The following is a 23,740-nucleotide window of genomic DNA, read 5'->3' on the forward strand; positions in this document are numbered from 1 at the left end:
TGTAAGACAGAAAAATCTTTTAGATCACCATGTATATCATATGAAACAAAAGAATGCTTTTATTTAATATGATAATTATTCTTTATGAAAAAACTTTATTGTCAACCGTAAACTATAGTTTATTATTACTTATGGTCCTAAAAACACCAAAATCAAAATACTCGAAATTTCTACGGCAATTGGTAAATATTTAGTGTGAAATTGCGTTTAAAACATTCTACTTAATTAAAAAAAAAAACAATTCGAGTGGGTTAGTAGGAGTTTTAGCGACTAAAAACTGAGGCGATGCGATAGAGATTAAAATAATGTTATAATGGATATTTTTTTATTTAGTTTGTGTTTTCATTTCTTCCTTTTAATATAACAATTTAAGTTAGAACTACGCTCGGCTTCTATCTGCTATATCCCGATCGGGGTTACAAGTACTTTTATTTTCAAAATTCACGGTTATTTATTTTATACCAGTTGTTATCCGTGTTTTCGCTTTGGGATTGGTCGTCATGTGTTATGCACAAAGAGCCTGTGTCCTTTCTTGAAGTCCAACCTTGCTTTAAACCAAATTATATCAAATTCATTTCAGTGGTTTGGCCGTGAAAGTGCAACAGACAGACAGAGTTACTTTCGTATTTATAATACGAGTAGGGATTATTATTATGTATATCACAAAGTTTATGTAATTCATTCATTATGTAATTTCAGAGTATCTGTAACATAAACAGTCGAGGCGGTACCGAAGATTGCCGGCTCTTACTGGGGCCAGCACCAAGATTTTTTGACCTCATAATTTATATAGTTCTCGTCTGTGAACCCACCAACCCAAGCAGTCACCAAAATAAGCAGTTTGGCGGAATAAGTTATAAACAAAAATATCTAAGCAATAAGAATTGAGACAGAGTCATTTAAATAAGTATAGTTAAATGATTCAAAAATTTCACAACGAACTTTCTGTCTCTGAAAACATATTTAATCTACAATGACGCAAGATACATCTCACAATTTGGGTCCAACAATGTTTTAAGACGTGTTATCAGTAGGACACTGATAAGAATATTTAAATAAGATGAGTACGAGTGTTCCTATATAAATAGATTTAGAAATAAAGTGTTTCATTAATTTATTTAGTGTTTATTTATTTATTTTGAAGCACAAAAGTAAATTGCACAATGTGCACAACGCGAGGCTTAACGCTACTACACATTAGCCTTATTCATATGCAAGAGCCGAGGTGGCCTAGTGGTTAGAACGCGTGCATCTTAATCGATGATTTCGGGTTCAAGCCCAGGCAGGCACCACTGAATTTTCATATGATTAATTTGTGTTCATAATTCATCTCGTGCTCGGCGGTGAAGGAAAACATCGTGAGGAAACCTGCATGTGTCTAATTTCAACGAAATTCTGCCACACGTGTATTCCACCAACCCGCATTGGAGCAGCGTGGTGGAATATGCTCCAAACCTTCTCCTCAAAGGGAGAGGATGCCTTAGCCCAGCTGTGGGAAATTTACAGGCTGCTAATGCTAAAAAATGCTAATACGAAAGATTGTACATAAATAGGATTGTAAAAGAAAATAAATTAATAATTATATATCAAATATTAATTTAAGGTACGTTATAATTGGGTGTGTGTATTCTTATATACTAAAATATAGTAACTGATTTTATATAATAGTTGGGAGGACTTATTTATATGATATACCTCCATATAGTGTGTTTCTCACAATATTTTCATTTACAGAAGAGTGCGAGATGAATTGCGAACATAAATTAAGCACTTCAAAAACAGAGGTAGTTGCCCCGATTTGAACCCGCGACCTTCAGTTGCGATCCACGTGCTCTAACAACTAGATCTTATTTTTTAAGAATAATATTTAATGTTGTTCTTTAATGTATGTAAAAAAAGTTTGTAGTCTTCTTAGATGATTTATTAATACTCTTATTGTTTTATTTTAAGTTATTACTTTTTAACATTATAAAAGACGATTTAAGAACATGACATAATTTTCTTGAACTCGCATTAAACATTACAATAAATATTGTATATTTCATAATATTAATCGCATAATGAATTAAAATTACACAAACGCGGTATTAAATGCATTCCAGGTAAATTATCAATAAATATTTTATAACGATTTCTCACAACAGAACAGACAACAAAATATTTAATCGGAGACACATTAATCACAAACGAATAAAATTAGCAGTTCGATTCGTAAGCAAATCTAATTGCACCGTTAATATCCCATAAATTCACCATCAAATAAGTTGCCAAAATAATAAAAATAATTTTAATGGACACTTGCTTAAAATCGTAAAACGTCAGGACGTTAGCCCTTACACGAGGTAGCGATATTAGTGATGTCGAATTATCGATTTTTTTTTAACAGGAGTTATCGATGATGTATCGTTTTAAGGACGTAACATGTCGGCCCCCCGCTAGACTCGGTTTGCTGTTGGTTCGGTTCAGTCAGTGTGCTACGGCGACGCGCAGTGCACGTGAGTGTTGTGCTTACGCGCATCTCGTTCGTTCACCCCGAGTTTACGATCGAAACGTCAGCTGTCACAATTTGACGTTTCGTAACGAGCCACGAGCGATTGAGCGCGTGAATCCGTATCGCGTTTTCGAAAAAAAAGTGCTGTACGGTGTTATGGCGCGAGAATTTTTTCGTATGAATAATTCAAGCAGCATAAAAATGTTTTGACGTTCCGCTCGGCGGATCCGTGCTAGTGTTGTGATGATACCGATATCGATTGTGTTGTTTTGTGTTATATAGCAAATAGCTGGTGTTCGGTGGGATTGTTGTTATGCTGTTATCATGACAAATTGATGTCGTACGAAGCTGATATGTCTATAATTAGCGAGCTGCGATGGCTGCAAGACGACGAACTATTTGCTTTATCCTTACAAAACGGTAATGTTCCATTTTTAAAAAGTTTTTTTTTTTAAGTAATTATGAAAAGATAACTTACTAATGCCTTAACAAACAACCTAGACAAGTTATTGTTGTTGCAATATTATATAATAGAATCCCTTTAAATGCATACGAGATCGATCGATGCGTTGTTAAGTAGATTGTATCCACGCGCGGTATCACTTCCTAAATAAATAATTGTTTCGAGACGTTAATTTTAATATAATTTTATTTACCCGAAAAGATACAGGAATTAATTAACTATATGCGTCATATTTTTGTTACCGGTTTTGTAATGAACGAAAATGAGGTAGATATTGAAACGACGGTTTCTTGTATATTTATAGATAAATAACTTTATTTATTCGAAAAAGTCTTTAGTACAGAATTTTAAAACTAAAATTAAATCTGACAAAAAGTTTTTAGTTTAAATATTTGTTAAGTAGTATAATTTCTCATCACTGAAAACGTTATAAATTCATTGAACTGAGCCCGTATACAATAAAGGTCAATTGTTTTAATGCAAATATTATCAGAGAACAAATTCGGAACATAGATAATAAATATTAAATATTATTGATATCTTCACCAGATTTTCTATTAAAAAATAAAAGATAAATAAAATCAGTCTTCGAAATCGGTAGCTTTTAAAATTATATTTGTAGAATGCGATGTTAGTTCAACGGTAGGTAAATAGGAAATAATGGCCAAGGCAAACTAGATTCTTGAAGCTGCCTCTTATTTAACTTGATTAAATACAAATGTATAATCAAATCAAATCTGTCAAATGACATCTGGACGTTTGTTTAGTGATCAGATTATGAGTCACTACCAACTTACCTTTCGACTTTGCACGGGTAATATTATATATCATTTCGATATTTAAATTATATATTTTACATCAATGCCTTAATCTTGTACTTTATTCGAAGAAAAGAAAAAAAAAAGCATTAAAGACTTATTTGAAGATTTCGTTCAATTTATTTTTTTCGAATGTGTATAGTTCCTTATTTAAATTTTGGATAAGTTTAATTAATATGACTAATATATAGTATGTCAATTGATCGAATTTCTGGGGTCAAAGTAAATGTCACTAATGTTTTTTTATCGATTTCCTATTCTATGATATTTAATCGACTTTTACGTAATTTTATTACAATCTGTCCGAGCCATTTGAGCGTGATTGAATTGAGTAACGAATATTTTAACATACAATTACATGTATAATATTAGCAAGATAAAGTTGTGTCAAGTAAATCGAGCTCAAATTTCTACTTATATAGTTGAAGACAAATTTACAAACTTTTCTAAACCACTTGATACAATTACCTCATACATCATTAGGTCCTACTTAATTCCGTAAGATAATACTTTCCGTGACAAAAGTAGACGGGCAAATTGTTTTTGAAGTACATATTTTATGAAACCTCGTAATATATAATATACTATTATAAATAAATACAAATCGCAAGGAAAATAAATAACAGTGATGGTAAGTGTTCACCACTGTCTATACGTGTTGACAGTATAAGAAATATTAACCATTTCTTGTACCATCAATAGGCTGCTAAACATGGGAAATAAGACAGAATATTTCTTATAACTCTACTCGCGCTTCAAAAGTAATGCTATTTTTCGGTTGTGAAAGAACTATACATCTAAATAGATTGTTGGATTCTTTGAAAAAAAAAATCAAATAAACCAAACTTGCATTTCGGCCCCGATAAATAAATACATCGAGCAAAATTAGAGCTAAAATTCCAAAAATTTTACCATTGGATTAAACATACCGAAAAATGTATAAAAAAAATTGGAAACTTTTTTTATAAATATAATAAATATTTAGCTGAAATTTTAGTCACCATTGATATTTACGATTTTTTATTTTTAATATAATCAAATTTATATATTCGTTTTTAAAATGTCTGCGTAACATGAAGCAAATAATTTGGTTAATTGCATGTAATTTAAGTACTTATAAAACTTTTCATATTAAGAAATTCAAAGTAGGTTTATTTAAACCATGATGCAATGTCAAATATTGGTCAAGTTACAATTTCAACAACGTATCAGAACTCAAATTTACAAAAATACTACGTCTAACTTATTTCAAGGTCGTCTGGTCTTGACGAGTAGTTAATCTGAAGTTTATTAGATGTTACAAACAAGAATAGTCGTATTGTTATATATCTACATAATTGAATTCTCTTTAGATAAAATTTAAAAGAACGGTTAATTTTTTTTACGCTATAACGCTACGATATCTCATCCGTAACGTTCTAAGAAATTTGGCCATTGTTAATCTACGAAATTGACTAAAGACTATTTTATAGATTAAAAATACGTTGGAGATATTCAATGGACAGTTTAAAACAATTTGGAAACTCTCTTGAGCTACTTACGCTTGTCTCAAAGTTAATTTCAGGTCAACACCATTGTTGCTAGCTCATTCAAATTCCATTGATAATTCTGTATCAGTATTCAAACACCCACGTGACATTTCGCTTTCGGATTATGGTTTAAACACATTAAAGCAATACACCAACCTCACTTTTGTCAATACTTCGATCTCTGACCTCATTGACCTGTCGGAATAAGTCATTGGCAATTAAACGATAATTGGAAAACATATTTTTTAAAACTCATCGAAATGTTTTTTTATTTTGCACGGAACTACTTCTACGCTATCTGTCAATGTCAAAGTATAATACTACAAAATTAGGGAGGTAACTAACTACGTACTTCATTTTATAGTAGATAAAATATAATATATATTAAGCGAATAAAATGAGAAGTTCACCGGATGTAACACTTAAATTAAATACACGTGTACGATCTATTGGCTAATGGTAATGATGATGACTGTGCTTATGCACATGCGTACAAGTTTAATTTGCATTCGTATTATTGACCTGCAACTTTATTACTTGCTCTGAAGTAATAAATTTCAAGAGCAATTTGCTTAACGACGTCAAATGTTACTATATTTTTATTATGATACTGGGTACAGTTAAATCGGTAACGCTTTGAAGACCAAATAAAGTTAAAAGAAAAAAAGAATGTTAACATTAACAAAATTGTTTTGGATTTATATTTCTTAGAATACCTTAAATAGAAAGTTCATAGTTCTCTTTAATATATATCTGATAACTAGCTAAGCCCGCAGAATCGCCCGTTTGTAATTTATTGTGACGAAAATGCTTCAAGTATTTGTTTACACAAAGGTCTGAAAAAATGACTGTCTACGGGGTTCAAACTTGCTTTGTACTAAATTTCATCAAAATCAATTGTGGTTTTGCCGTAAAGACGCTACAGACAGACGGACAGACAATTCTAAATAATTGGTTTTAGGTTTAAAGTAAATTATATCTCAATAACTGCTTTGTTAAGAAGAACTTATATTTATTGTTTTTATATTAAATAATAATATAATTAAACGTATCATATTTCCTAATCAAATTCAAATATATTTGATATTATTTATATGGTCATAAACTAAACAAATAAAAATAAAATTCAGGAATAACAGAGGCGTCAAAATTGCTCCCAGATAATTTTTACACTTGCAATTCTATAATCTTACTATACATTAAACAATAATAATATTCTATCGATAATTGTTTGTATACCTAAATCTTAAAACAGATTCATAGAAAAAAATATTGTTTATTTAAAATCTCTGTACTTTAACCTTGTATTGCTTAGTAATTGTTAAGTCAATCGTATATTGCGCAAATCCGCTATAATGTCCAACACACCATTACAAAAATAATGACCTTGCACTGTGAACCGACCCTAATACGAAAAATACAAATAAAAATTTACTCGAAAATATTTATCAAACAAAACACTGTCATCGCTATTAAAGCAAAAAAACGATTGAAAACAATACCTAGATATGTCTGTCCGTGTACGCATTACACATCAGATCACTGGATGAATTGTAATGACACTTCGGCTAAACAAATTAAAAAAAAAACAAAAAATATAAAAGTTTACACAACCTATAGAAAGCATTCGATATTTAATTATATAAATTCGCCAACGGTAATACTTTTATCAATGAAGCCTGAAAAATAATTATAAAACACAAGAAAGGTAATATTAGTGGTGCGATGTCTGTGAACAGTTGTCTCGCCATCAATACCTGACTCAAATAATCAAACCCTTATTATGTAATCGCAATTCTGGTTTCTAATCAGTGACAGCTTACGTAATAATCCCCCAGAATCTGTCAAGTTGCACGTGTGTGGCAGATCTGATGCGATGATGTCACTTGTGATAAACGAAAAGTCTTTATTTTTATCACAGATTATAAAACAAAGGGCAGATGGAGCAACAATAGCTAATACAATATCAAAATCAAATGCAAATTCCTGGTAGTGCGAAACGATGGATTTTTTTTTCGTACGTCAAAAGTGCTGTCACTGTCATTATTCATTATCGATCTGTCTTTTGTTTTATAGCCTGAAATTTATATACTAAAAAAAATACTGACAAAATTATTTAGTTGGGAAAGGCTTAATGCCTAAAGCCATTCTGTACCAGATCGTAAAGAAAATCAAAAATTCTTGAAGGCAGCATTACCACAATACAAATGAATTACACATTAACGGAATATATATAATATGTCATTGTTTAGAGATGAAGATTTAAAAACAAAATATCTGTTATTAATATAATGTAAAATTAAATTCAAATTTCGAAGAGAACACTTTTAAATATTCCCATACAATGACTTACTTGGACCCTAAAATATTTAAATCAAGTTAATTTTGGTAGTTGAAATTAACATACAAATAAAAAAATATAACAAATAATATTCTAAATTTAAATATGAAATGCGGAAATCGTATTGAACAATTTAATAAAGAGAGTTATCTATTTTTAAATAGTTTTAAATCGTTTAGTTAAAATAGAAACGATTTTATTCCATATGAACGGTTAAGCGATTCTTGCTCTTAACACCGCTGAGCGATGTTTAGTACATTAACATGTGACGCAGCGCGCATGCGCGGCGTCGCTATACCGCCAATACTGTAGGGCTGAATGTTTTACAAATTCACATTACAATGCTTGTTATAATAATATCAATTTATATCATTAATGTTGGTAACGTTTCATAATATTGTAAGGAGTCATTGTAACTGAATATACATACTTTTTGCATATTTTCAGTTTTATATACACCATACATATAACGTTTTATTTGTTTATATTCTGACAAAAGAGAATTATCCCAGATATATCATATATCATATATGCCAGATAAATCTCATAATAATATGTATATCTTTTATTATTCGAGGGCAAGATGGCATGCGATGACATAAGTTGTCTGCTTATGAGTTGCCAAAAAAAATTAAATAATAGTTTGAATTTCGAAAAGGATATTTTTTAGTTTAATACTTATTTAGCGTGGAATTTTTTTTTAACTTTTTTTAATTTATTAATTTTGTACAAATTGTTAAGCTCGATAAAATTGAAATTATCTAACCTGGCAACCCTGCGACTAACTTCGGCCGTGGCTTCATTACACACCTACTTCAATATTAGTAATTTGCTTGTACATTAATTTGAAGTATTCATAATGTCCTTTGTCTAAACTCTAAATGAATTTTGACCTTTACTAACAGCTTTTACATAGCGAATAACCGATAAAGTTGCGTAGGTGTCTTGTACTAAATAGGTTATATGAAATGTTGAAGTTTCTTTTTTAAACCGGGTTTGTGTTTTACTCTTTTTCAATGCCTTTGCATTTAAATCTAGTAAAGACACAATAGTGTATTTGTTATATTTTTTTATTTATTTAATGTAATTTAGGCAAATGTGCCACTTGATGGTGAATTTTCACCAAAGCCCATAAATAATGGCACTGTAAAAAATATCAACAATGTGCCATCAGCCTTGGGAACTAACATGTTATGCCCCTTCAGCCTACAGTTACACTGGCTCACTCATCCTTCAGACCGGAACACATCAATACTAAGTATTTTATAAGTTATATAAAAAAATATAAGTTTTATAAAAAAAATACGAATAAAAGTTCAATTAATTTATTAGAAACATAAAAAAGATAAACTCTATGTTTATATAATGATACGTTAAGTGCAGTGTGAGCTTACGACGGCCTGTATGGGATCTTTAATAGCAGGCTTAAGCAAAAATAATTTCTATCCGCTGGAGGCTACTAGATCATCCAGACTCAGTCTAAATGAGAGGCCTAATATGTTACTCCTAGATTTACGACTCGCAAGCCACATTAACCAGCTAAATAACTAACCGTTTGTAATTAAGAAATGTTAAAAGCGTAATACTCTTTGAATTATTACGAATATCAGAGATCTTGCGTTCTTGGTAATCGCTTTTGCGATTAGTGCTGAACGCCGTTCATCTTTTAATGCACTATTTTAATTAGATGTTTTATTTATATTTCAATGTTATAGCTGTATGTGCTGGGTACTTTTGTTGAAGAAAAGGTTAGGGTTTTCATAGGCGAATTTCATCTCATACATAATTTTTTAAATACAGAATTCGTGTAAACTTTGTAAACTCGTCTGTAACTTATTTGAGTACGATCCAGGTATTATATGACCGGAAAATTTCGGATGTGGATTATTTTAAAATAATTAAATGAATTAAAATAAAATATTTTAACTCGAATTTCAAATCAACTGCCTGTTACTTAAGGCAATGTCGTTATTACAACTTCGGAATCTTTGCAATGACAGATGCAATTTAAAAAGCTTTCAGATGAAGGAAAAGTTAGTCTTCAAAGTTCAAGTCGTTGAGAATATTCAAAGACTTAACATAGATCGCCACTTAGTAACGCTATCTTCGTTTATAAATACAAACTTTAATGCATTTATTCAGACGGAATTAAGTTAAACTTACCTAATTGGCGGCACATTGGCCGTGATACCCGCGGGGCACAGATTCAAGTTGGTGTTTGTTTTTTTTTTAATTAAATAAATATAAGAAGCTTGATAAATTATGTTCTTTGTATTGAAGGACCGTTAAATAAATAACATGAACATAAAGATGAAATTGGCGATCTTTTCATCAATAATATTGTTCATCGAGAATTGTCCCTGAGATTTTTCAAGCTACGGAATCAAGGAAGAGACTTAATGACATACTTTAAACACATTAAAATATTAATGATAAAATAAAGGTCATTATAATAAAAAAATAAAGTACAATTAAATTATTTTTCTTTAATTATTTCAGTAATTAAATTTTAATTAATAATTGAAGTTTATTGTCTATAATGTGTTTTTATTATTTTCATGAAGTGTTATTGTATCATAAATACCAATAAAATATTTTTGCCAGATAAATGGCAATAAGGAAAATATATTTATGTAAATTATTATTTTTGTGAAGGTCGTTTTAAATTCGAATCGATTGTAGCGTTTGAATTAAATTTCAATAGAGTTTAAGGTCGTAATCACGTAAATTATAGTGTTTGTGTGCGTGCGTGTGGGTGTTTGTGTGTGTATCAGCTTCATTGGTATGTCTCGTTGACTGTAGAACGCGGAGTAAATTCGAAAATCGAATCTCGTGTCAGTCAAAATACGAAATTCAGATTTTGTCCAGAAATTTGCACTCAGTTGAAAATAGTTGCTCAAAAGCAAGTTCAGCCGTTTATGCTACACCAGATCTCTTTACGTATCGATTTGCCTTTCCATCGGACTGCGAGAGTGTGTGTGTCACTTTTATGAAAAAGTCTTCGTAGACAATACGTGCGATCTTTAAGTAAAATAAAAAAACTATGACACATACAAACTTGAAATTTGGCAGTTAGGTTCCTTATAGGGTGAAGACATTTCTGATTTTACGAAACTCTTCCTCTAAGGGGGTAAAAAGGGGGGTTGGAATTTGTGTTTTATTTCGCGCGGCTGAAGCCGCAGGTGCAGTTAGTATATATAAATATATATATGTCAATCGCAGATAGTTAGATGAGGAATAATATTAGGGCAAATCGCATGCAATTTTACTCAAATGAAAACCCCCCTTTTTAATTCTTGTAAATCTTAGACAGATGATGATGATGATGAACTTGTATTATACATGCTTAGTCTTGAGTAGGACTTTCCGTTCTTATTAACGATCTGGATAGCACGACCGCTGTAAGCGCTGTATCCGCTTGAAAACGTAAGCATGTGGTCTCCCGTGTTAGGAACAAGTATTTATAATTTTGTGTAATGCACAGAGCTCTTAAATTACGTAATCAAAGGAAAACCCCTCCATTAGTATACATCGTAATTTTCTACCTTAATATTAATGTCAGATTTAAAATGTTGACTTTTTTAACTTAGACATTTGTTTAATATCAAAATAATAATATAATAACATTTTTGTATGACTCGATATAATTTATAACTCACCAAATGTAAATGAATAAAAAAAAATTATACGTCAAAGAATAATCAATACTGAAAAAAATAATAACACTAAACAATTTAATAACTAATATTTGACATCAATTACACATGCAAATGTTATTTATTTAATTTATGAGCCCCCATAATTCTACCCCAACTCGACTATACTATAACTACTATACTACGGGGATAACAAAAGATACACACTGAATACATATTCTTAAAATAAAACTATGTAACGGTTACAGATCGAGTGCTCCTTCAATTGTTGGAGACCACAGCATGCACTTTTAAGCAAAATATATTTAAATACAATAAAAGCTAAAAAGTGAAAAAATAATACACAGCAATAAAAAATAAAATACAAATTAGAAACTTAAAATTATGAATAAGTTTATTAATTTAACTCTTTGTTTTATTATTATATTAGTAAATTTATTAAAGTTTTTGCATAAATAAGTGTTAGTACAACAATAATTACCTATACTTCTAATATAACATGAAGGCACATTAAACTACTAAGCACAAACAAAACAATATAAAGTTACATAACACTGTAACTACAGGCACAAGGGATATCATAGTTCACATAGTTGATTCCCATTGGCCATGTTAGTAATAGTTCTTTCGGCACCAATGTCTGTAAGTTCTGGTGACCATTTTGTGCTTTTAGCCCGTCTGCCTAAAAATGACTAAAAAAAACCGTGGAGTGTTAATTAAATGATTCTATATGAATAAATCATAAATAAGGTTAAACTGTAATCACTGCCCGTAATTGGTAATCCTGTCCGGGTAATATTTGTAGCTAGTTGAGTATTCATAGAAATAGTTATACATAATTAGTTAGAAATGTTTAATGAGTCGATTTAGTTAATGATGTTGATCCAATCATATATAATATCAATATTAAATAATAACTTGATTTGTTTTTAAAAAAGAAGGATAACGTTTTATATAAAAAAAATCATAATCGGTTGATAAGACCTTTTAGACCAACAGTATATTTGAAGTAATCATAATATTTAGTAATAGTTACCCGTCTTTGTATGTTTGTATAAGGGTCGACTACATAACATAACATAACATAATCAGCCTGTAAATTTCCCACCGCTGGGCTAAGGCCTCCTCTCCTGTTGAGGAGGATCGACTACAAGGATAATATTGAAGAAACGACATAACAAAAAAAAAATATACTAGCGTTTTGGTGGTTGATCACATTTTAGTTGTTAGCCATAAAAGTCTTTGTTTTTGTTCTATGTCCTTCTCCAGGGTTCAAACTTGCTTCATACCAAATATCATCAAATTCGGCTTAGTGATTAAGTCGTGAAAGAGCAACAGACAGGCAGACGGAGTTACTTTTGCATTTATAATAGCAGTATAAATTTGGACACAGACAGACATAGAATAACTCGTAAAAGTTTCATCACAATGAGATCAATGGTTTAGGAACCCTGAGAAGTCAAACATAATACTATATTCAACAACAACAACAACACGTACCTACATCCTAATAAGCTAAGGCCTCCTCTCCATTTGAGGAGAAGTTTAGGAGCATATTCCACCACGCTGGTCCAATGCGGGTTGGTGGATTCACATGTGGCCCAATTTCGTTGAAATTAGATACATACAGGTTTCCTCAGGATGTTTTCCTTCACCATGAGATTAATGGGCTGGACTGGGCCATCTCAGCTCTTACGTATATCTACATTGACTATATTTCATTTGAGAAAAATAGTATTAATTAATATTGTACATCAATTTATTCTGGTCGCTTGTTATACGATACATTCATGAAACATGACAAAATAATGAGATCATGATACTACAGTACTAAAACGACTTAACCGGAGATGACGCTAAGCGTGGGTGCAGTATCACAGGTTGTTGACATAACATGAGCGGTTATCAATCAAGTTGGGGACCGGAATGTGACTGATAACGGATGCACCTGCGTGTGATTTGATGCAATGAGATAATCTCACTGTAAAAGATAAAAACGTTTATGTGGTTTTTTTAAATTACAATAATTCGTTAAAACATGTTGCGGTTTCTATGTTTAAGTAAGTTAATAAAATAACACCAAGCTTACAATACAAACGAGCGATATGTTTTAAATGTTTCATTGTATAATAAAGTCGATGTTGTTTGTTTTGATTGTGTAACATTAATTTTAACTGGTTGTTTAGATTTAGAGATGAACAACATCTAGAATATGAAATCAAAGTATTTATAATAATAATAATTGTAAAGTAGCTATTTTTCATTTTTAATATTATATAAAATTAAGGCCTTAATGTAAATTATATATATATGAAATTACTGCTCGCAATTGTCGGCTTTTAAATGTCAAATAGTTAAATACCTTTATATTATTCATTTTGAAAGTAAGTCTTATGAACTACGCAGCTGTTTAATATTAAAATGTATATTTTTAACATGAAAGCGACAGATTTAATCGGCTGATGTGGGATGAAGGAGTAGGTTTTAGCATATTTATTTAAATTATTACAAAATGTATTTCGCAAGATGTTGCGTCTTTAGTTTATTAATTATACATTAAGGTTTAAATATTTAAATTATTATTCTATTTAAATCGTTTAGAAGTCAATTGGCGACAATAAAATGGTCGAGTTTGAATTTAAGACTAACAAAGAAATGAATGAAGAAAATAAATTGGATGTTGAAAATTCAAAAGCAATCCTCCTTCTTAATTATTATTTTTTGAGGAAATTTATTCGTCATATTATATTCAATGCATTCATAATTCCAAAATATACATTTTTAATTTTACTTTTACAAGTTTTAAATCGTCAATTTAAAAGATAAATGAAATGTAAACCCTGGTTCAGATGGAAGTTTGTACCCTTGGGACGGCGAATCCGACACGGATACAGTTCAGGCACAAGTCCAATGGTTTTACTTGATTTACGAGGCACAGGAGAACATTTCCCGCTTGCACACTCCGAACAGCTACTGAAAATAACTTGACATAAAGTTCAATCACTAAATGACCCAATCTTGATTGAATCAGTACTGTAAACTAGAAAATAGAGCAAGAAGGTTTTACTACGCACGAAAATTAACGAATTCTCCACGCATTTTTATCATCTGTATAGCTGAACCTGCGGCTTTACCGAAATTTATAAAACACAAACTTCCAAGTTCTAATCCCTGTTTAACCCACTTAGGGTGGAGTTTCGTAAAATCCGGATTATAAGGAACCTATCTGCCAAATTACAAGTTTGTAGGTGTTACAGTTTCTGAGATTTCGTGATTAATCAGTGAATGGTATTTCGCTTTTATATAGACTCGGTAACAAAATAATGTGCCTTATTTATGGTATTTAACAAGTCCTTAAAATTTATTAATCGATAACAGATGTCTGTATAAATAACAAATTTATAGTTTCTCATTGGCTGTTGGCGAGAACTTTACTTTGTAACATTAATATCTTCGACCATTTGTTACTATGTTCGAGTTTTATCAAGTTCATAATAATATTATTTTTATCAATTTTTTTTTTTTTATTAAATGTTCGTTTACCCTTACAATTAGATAAGAAACGTTTATTCATAGTAAATACATTGTCTAAACGAAGACATCCCTTTCACGTAATAAAGGTTTACATTTGTTATATGGTAATCTATACTTCCAGCTTTACTTGGTTTTTTTTTTATCGCATTTGTTGGCGGACGAGCATATGGGCCACCTGATGGTTAGTGGTCACCAACGCCTATAGACAAAGGTGCTGTAAGAAACTACCAAGTAAGTGGTGATAGGGCTTTGTGCTAGCCCGCCTGGGTAGACCCACTCATCAGATATTCTACCGCTAAAGGGCAGCATCAGTATTGTTGTGTTCCGGTTTGAAGGGTGAGTGTAACTACAGGCACAAGGGATATAACATCTTAGTTCCCAAGGTTGGTGGCGCATTGGCGGCGTGAGGAATGGTTAATATTTGTTATAGCGTCATTGTCTAAAAAAAAACTTTTAGCTTTGATTAACGGAACGAGACCTGAGAGACCAAAGGGACCGAGAAATTGTGACCGTAACAAGTACGGTCTCATAAAAAATAGTATTACATGAGTTTATTAAAAAAGCCTTAATACAAAAATGTCATAAAACCGCTTCACATTTGTTGTGTTTTATCGAAATATTTACACTTCATAGTGATGACCTTGAACAGATTTATTGACGATAGTCGATAAAACCGTTGACGTCTCAATCGAAACTGTGTTTATGTGTGGCTATAAACGGAAGAGCCTTTACAAACATTCTATGAATATTTATAAACAAACACATTATAAATAAATTAAGAATTTTATTTTAATAACACGATTTACAAAATGCAATAAATGTATTTTTGTTTTATGTAACTATGTGATATTTAAATAATGTGTTTTCCTTGTTATTGAATACATAAAATTTTATTTAATTATTATTATTGTGAGGTTTGCATGTTTTTTTGTTCTTTTATATAATTATACGGTTATATTTATTCATATTATAATTATTACAATTGTTACGGCCTTATTATTTAAATCACTCAAACTGCACTACACTTTATTTTACACTAATACACTTTATTTTTCGACGTTAGGATTTTAATAATTATAATAGACACTTACTACTTTTATAAAATAGGTATTTATTAGTCAGCACACCTTTCTTGTTCGTATCTAGCCAAACGAATGACTTGTCCGACTTTAATTATAAACTCAATTTCGAGTCAAAATAAAAACCACATTATTAATCAAAATAAATATTTAAATCTAAACGGAAAGAATCAATTGAAACACTAAAATATTTGTAGCATAAAGTTTGTGATTTATTTAAGTATTGTATATTTCCGCTTTATTAAACAATGTATCTAAATTTAAATATCTAAAGTCAGTAACATGATGTAGCTTAATATAACTATAAAATATTGACACCTTATCAAACGAATATTACTATATATAGCTGAGATGACCCAGTGGTTGGAACGCGTGCTTCGTAAATTATCTCTCAAATTTTTCCTCAAAGGCAGAGAAGGCCTTAAGGGAGGTGTAACTTTGTATTAATATTACCCGTATTAAGTCGAGACGGATAGTTAGTCATTTATATGAATTGAACTATTTGAGAAGTAGACATTTAATTGACTGCTGGGCTAAAGACCTTTTTCTTTTGAGAATAAGATTTGGAGCTTATTCCAGTGCAGTGATCCAATGAGAGTTAGTGGATGTGGCAAATTTACTTTACCACAGAGCACGAAATGATACACTAAAACCAATTAAGTACGTGAAAATTCCATGCCCGCTTTGGACCCGTACTCATCGCTTAAGATTCGCGTGTTCCAACCACTGGCCAATCACGGCTCTCAATTTACTATAAATCCATCAATATTAGAGTCCGTCACTATCATTCTCCAATTGTTTACTAAAGAGAATAATGCGGGCTGAACTGACCCGACCCACTTTGCTCACGATATCCATGAATACAAATTATCTCCATTCAGATATGTAGGTGAAGAAGACGTACTGATCAATTGTTTTTATTAATGTAGACGTAAAACTCTAATAAAATGTGAATCATGACGCCCACATGGAACTGCCTTTGTGTATTTATTACGCATCAATGAAAGAAACCAACACACTTAAGAATACATAAATTGTATGTATGAGACAATTTTAAGTGTGGCGGGATACTTTTTGGTACTCTATTAAAGTAGTAGACTACTTTTTATGGCATCTTGATTATCATTGGTCGGCACGGCATGTGGATGGCGCTGTAAAAGAAATTAAGCATTCCTCACATCGTCAATGCACCACTAACCTTGAGAACTGAGATGCATAACATCTCAGTTCCTTGTGCCTGTAGTTACACTGGCTACTCACACTTCAAATTAGAACACAACTCACAGTATTGCTTTTTGGTCGTAGAATTACATTACTACACATATGGCAAATGGAGAATATGTATGCAACAAGTTTTCTCTGGATATACCTTCACAAACCAACAAAGGATTAATTATAAACACAAATTCACTTGAAAATTATATTAATTATATATTTTGCCCGGGATTGACGCCGCAATCATCAAAATTCATCTGTCTATCCACTGTAACATATTCTATGATTAAAACAAGAACATCAGGTCAATATAAGTGACAGATATCAAACATATTTTCGTCAGCAACGATAGCGACTTTACAGTCACATTTGACCTTGAAATTTTACACTCGAAAATTATTACGAAATTAATTTTGGAACTTGTTTCGTTACAGACTAAAGGATACACCTGAGTGTAGGTAGCACTCATATTATATTTTAGATAGTTTTGTCATTGTATGGAAGTTGAGGAACTGATATATAGTTGGCACAGCCATCTTGTTCCATGGCTTTGCACTTCAGGCTTCATTTACTGTGAGTACTCAAGGTACTGAGAACATTATAAGTCATTGCTCGTCCAGCCATTTGTAGTGATTAAAAAAGTAGACGGACGAAATAAATATAGGAATATTGTTCAGAAAATTGAAACATAAATATTTGCAATGAGTTCACCCATTAAAACCAAAAAAATACAGGACGCGAATCCTTATCAAGAGCGAAGGCCTACCAGTATAATACTATTACGGTACATTAATTTTAATCACTTAAAAACAATCTTGTGCTATTAATAAATACGATTTACATGAAGTCATTAATAATTATGAATGTTCTATTTGCAAATAAAATTATATGTATGTTTATAAACAATAAGATAACAAACTAGTCGGTTTATTAAATCCAACAAAATTACGTCCAATTATTTCTAACAACACCTGTGTTTGTGACTTGTTCGACATTGGCAGTAATTATTAATTAAATATGGTCTTGTCATAGTGAACGTGCTATAATTGAGATTACAAGTGAGTTAGGATTTAGACAGACATAACAGAAATATGATATGGCGGTCAATGAACTCGAGGAAATCTAATAATTTCTGATGTTTTATAAATACTGGCAGTTCCATTTTGTAAGAACTCACTTCGTATGTCATACAATGATACACGCATTTCTTCAAATGTTTTAATTAATTATAGTCAATGTTGCGTGTAACATTCTGAGATTTCACGATCGTGTTCTACGGTGAGTTTTGAATTTATTGTTACAGAAAAGCTCTATTACGAACAAAATAATGTTATTATAAATTTATTAACATAAGAATTGAAAACATTAAGTGTTTAAATATATATATATTCAAATTAAAATATATATATAATATGATACACCAACTCATAGTGTTGCTTTTGGCAGTAGAATTATGGCACTTCTCTAAAGCACCCCGCCTGCTACACTTATGGCAAATCCAGAACATGCACATAAAAAGTTTTAGTTTTACGGAGTAACGTACATTACGGAATTATTATTGAAAATCTGATACTAAAAATGATTCATTAAAATTAATGTCAAGCTTCTGGTTCGGAACGCAAACTACTGATACGTATTATCTGCAAAATCAATTATTTTTCTTTCCTGTTCGTTCTAAGGTTAGCTGGTAGTGAAATCTGAATGTTAACCCAGTCTTATTTACAAAACATAAATATATTTAAGTCACGCAATGAAGTCTTAAATAAAAGTAATAAATTGTCAAAAGTAAAAGTATTCGTTGGATTTAATTATAGAATATTTTTCGTTTCGTAAAGATATTGAGGATATATCTCTGGATTGTATTGAGTCGGAAACTGAATATGATAATGTTATGATTCACTTCGTGTTCCAAGTACAGATAGCTTGTTAAATTTTGTCTTTGCTTCGAGATGATTTTATAGAATTTTCAGTTGCGGTGGATACGCTCGTTGATGAGGCTAGCATATAGGACTTGGTAGTAAATTCAGTTCCCGGATTATTGGATTGCGAGTACCTCTGCACTGTGATATCTCTTGTACCGTTGTCTAGTCACCCTTTAGAACGGCCCACTTTACCGGTCAGAATTAAATCATTGAAAGAAAACCTCTGATAATATAGAACGAAAAATCAAGAATAAAATACGATAAATTATAATTTTTTTTTTTTGATGGCATTGGTTGACGGACGAGCATATGGGCCACCTGATGGTAAGTGGTCACCACCGCCCATAGACAAAGGCGCTGTAGAAGAAGAGAAAGAAATATTAACCATTCCTTACATCACCTATGCGCCACCAACTTTGGGAACTAAGATGTTATGTCCCTTGTGCCTGTGATTACACTGGCTCACTCACCCCTCCAACCGGAATACAACAATACATAGTTCTGTTATTTGGCGGTAGAATATCTGATGAGTGGGTGGTACCTACCCAGACGGGCTTGCACGAAGCCCTACCACCAAGTAAAATATTATACTTCTCTTATGGATAATTGTTAACTGATTACGTTTATTTTAAAAATATTATGACAGTATGTACTCGTACTGGCTTTGCACGGGTAGAGTAAGGGTATACAAAAAAAAAATACTGAGAGACCGAAACAAAAAAATGTGCTCTTTTGGGTCGGAGCTAGTGTACGCAAAAAACCCAATCAAAGTTTCATCACAATCGTACGAATAGTTTAGGAACATACAGACAAATATACAGACATTAATTTATATTTATTTAGAAGGCTGAATAAGTATTCCATATACATACATGTTGCGATAAAAATATATATGTATATTTTATATTAATATCGAACACTATTTCTCCTACATTATTACTTGAATTACTTTATCTGATATATATGCTATCCTAACAATATTTTCAATCATACTATGTGATTACACTTAGTGGTAGAGTCTTGTGCAAGCGCGTACCGTACCACCCACTCGTCACTTATTCTAATACCATCTAACAATACTTTATATCGTGTTCCGGTTTGAAGTGAGAGTGAGCCAATTTAATTACTGGCACAAGGGAGACACCGCATTAATTCCTGTTGTTGGATACAAGGAATAGTTACAGTGCCTAAGGTTGACGAATGTCTGTAAAATAATTTATATTTGAACCCACAAGTGCGTCCTTAGTTTTTGACTTATATCGTTAAACTTTATCAATGCCTACATAAATAAAATTATCTTAGACCGTTATTTGAGTCTATGTAAAATTATTCGTATCGAATCCCTATGTGGATTACTGAGTCACAAGTTTAAGCCCAACGGCTGCTAACCTTAAACGTCATCATAATATTTAAACGCCGTTAACTCGAAACATATAAGACCATATTCAATAGCCATTTAAACCATATCGAGAAAAGTTAACTATTAATACCGTAGACAGTTATGGTTACACCCTTTGACCGTAGTTTGAATATTTCAATGGCGACACGGTTACCGCAATGGTAGCGTCACGATTTTACCATATATAATAATTTATTTATAATAAAATACTTGCAATGGATTAAAAAATAAATAATACTAGACGTTCCTTGTCGCTTTGTTTGTATAGCCTCCGTTCTACGTCATTGAATTCGAGCGTGATCCATCAAAATAAACTTATTCTTAACTTGTCACGCACATTGTAAACTATGATATTTGTCAATCGATATTTTTTTACATCAGTTCGTTTTCAAACAATAGCTAGTCTAAATTTCAATTAAAATTATATTATATAAAATAAAACAAAAACTTGTAAAATTTTGTTTAACTACATACATATATATTTATTTGTATAGGACAGTTAGTGTATTAACTAAATTGAAAAAAATACAACAAAAGTAGTATAGTGTGCTGTTTCAATAAATATATGTCTATATAATTCATAATGAAACTACCACTGGAAGGGTAGGTTTAAAGTAATATCATCCGTTATTCTATTAAGAACTTACAGCACATCAATACAATATATTTTCTAGATTTTGATGTTATTTTTATATGATATAAAGACACAAAAATCGGAATATCTTGCTATTTAATTTAAGCAGTTTGTTGTTAAACAGCTAGTATATATCATAAAGAGTATGTCAACTACTTAGTCCTTAAAAATCTTTTAATGTTAATAAGTTTTTGTGGTCAATATAATTATTATGAAACAAGATGTGGAGTCCATGTTTTGAACATGTCTAATCAAAATTAAAATTTTGATTCTGTCTGGAAATAAAAACAGTATCGATAAAAATTTTACCTTCAATAGATAACACGTCTATGTAGATTTGATTCACAGACAAAGATGCAGTATTGTCTTGTACAATCATAGAAGGCTATACGTGGGTGCTAGTTCAGATACAGCTAACTTTCGACTGGCGTATTCGATGAGGTGTCGAAATTATTGATTTAGCAAATTATCGCAGGAATTCACGTAATATCCTTGTGTTTTGCACGTGATGTCATTTTGGCTTCTGCATTACATAATTTGTACGATTAAGAATATTAGAAAATCATATTCGAAACGTAACAAAAAGCTTTTCTGCCAACTTATACAGTTTTCCTCTTGTTGAAGACATTAATAATAAAATCATATTATTTTATACCGTATTATTTAAGGGTAATATAATTCCTTGATTTTTGTGGGGGAAACTACTGAGTTTCTTGCCGGTTCTATTTGGTAGAATCTTCCATTAGTTCTTTAAAAATTAGGATCAGAAATCACTTGTAAAATTACGATTTCAATGATTATAAAAGACTTTTTGATATAGTTTATTTTTGTTGATGGTCTAGTAGCTAGATATAAGGTCGCAGATTCCGAGGTCCTGATTTCAAACTCCAGGTTGGGCCACTTAAACATTATTGGGTTTTTCTGATGAAAAATTCTCAGTAGTAAACCGGAATCTGGAAGTTGAACGTGCGCATACTTCCGTGCCTCAGAGAGCACGTAAAGCCTTTGTTGCTGCTCTTGAACTCTTTCCGGTAGTGTTGGATTTTCTGTCCCTTTTCCCACGGAGGGAATAGATAATGTATGTGTTTGTGCACACTTTTTTTTTTTAGCATTAGCAGCCTGTAAATTTCCCACTACTGGGCTAAAAGCCTCCTCTCCCTTTGAGGAGAAGGTTTGGAGCATACTCCACCACGCTGCTCCACAATGCGGGTTGGCGGAATACACATGTGGCAGAATTTCGTTGAAATTAGACACATGCAGGTTTCCTCACGATGTTTTCCTTCACCGCCGAGCACGAGATGAATTATAAACACAAATTAAGCACATGAAAAATTCAGTGGTGCCTGCCTGTATTTGAACCCGTAATCATCGGTTAAGATGCACGCGTTCTAAACACTGGGCCATCTCGGTTCACTGGGCCATCTCGGCTTATGCACACACTTCTACACTATAATATGTTCTGCGTTAGCTATCCCCTGATATTGACAGTATTGGCCGATCTGTCAGGGGAACATCATACTTGTCGCAATCATTGTCTGTGTCTGAAAATCCTGATTATCGGTTATATTAAAATCTAAAATTATACAAATGATGTACATTTCCTCTAAGTCTATATTAAATACAGCTATATATTTAATTCAAAACTGTAGCATGACGATTCAAAAGTACTTTTATAAACGTAAATTAAATTGTATTTAGTTGAATAGGTACATTAATTTACGTTCCATTTTATTCAACTTCGTTACTGACTATACAAAGTATTTGATTAAAGTTTATTTCGATTTGATGAATCTGGAAAACATAGTTTATCTATTCAAATCATAATTAGGCTTAAAGAAGATTTTATTTAATACATAATATCTTAAATTATATCAATCGGGGTTTTTGTAATAAGCTACGAAGAAAATGTAAGCTCTTCTGTCTTCTCTTCTCTATAAACAATTTTACAACTTATTCAAATTCTTTCGCAATAAAAAAAAGGAATTTAAGATAATTAATTTCAAACTATAATAATAAATATAATTCTTTATTTATTTCATAAAATATACGCGTATGAATTTATTTAATTATGCTAAACCGTAATCATAGTACATATACATTTTTATAATATAATAATTTTCTGAATCGCGCATACCTTTGGTTCTCCGAAAAATTCGTAATGATTTGAACGAAAACGGTTAGCATTTTTGAAACGGCTTCCCTGATTTCAATTATCACGTAGTGGTAACAGGTGTCAACCGGAACTGCGGAAGTGTTTTATTAATCGTGTGAGTACAAATAATGATTACAATGAAGTCTGTTAAAAGAGACTGAATTATTAATTTACTATTAATGATTGTATAAAGGTGATAAAAGTAAATGTTGAACGTTTTAATTATGAATTATATCTATATAACTACACTTTTGACTTTACATACAAATGGTCTTTAGTCAATATAGGGTGGAAGAGCAAATGGGCCACCTGTTGGTAAGTGGTCACCATCACCAATGCGCCAATAAAATATATTTTAAATGATTGGTAGGCGGACTGATAAATAAGTCACCTGATGATAAGTCATCACTTAAATTGCCTATGCGCAACCTTGGGAACTATGTTATGTCCCTTCTTCCTGTAGTTACACTGGCTGACTCACCCTTCAAACCGGAACGCAACATTACT

General features: G+C 31.4%; 1 protein-coding gene across 3 annotated transcripts in view; it reads left to right on the forward strand.

Moving 5' to 3' along the window:
- Positions 1–23,740, forward strand: part of Cv-c (crossveinless c) — a 517,053-nt gene that overhangs the window by 28,979 nt on the left and 464,334 nt on the right. Inside the window, exon 1 of one of the 3 annotated variants that reach the window (XM_026641562.2) lies at positions 2,472–2,911. The exons of the other annotated variants lie outside the window; for them this stretch is intronic. Coding sequence (XP_026497347.2) covers positions 2,827–2,911 — 85 coding nt within the window. The 5' untranslated portion in view covers positions 2,472–2,826. Of the gene's footprint in view, positions 1–2,471; positions 2,912–23,740 lie in introns of those variants that run through there. 3 annotated transcript variants of the gene reach the window in all.

Source organism: Vanessa tameamea, chromosome 20, assembly GCF_037043105.1.
Source record: "Vanessa tameamea isolate UH-Manoa-2023 chromosome 20, ilVanTame1 primary haplotype, whole genome shotgun sequence".
Lineage (NCBI taxonomy): Eukaryota > Metazoa > Arthropoda > Insecta > Lepidoptera > Nymphalidae > Vanessa > Vanessa tameamea.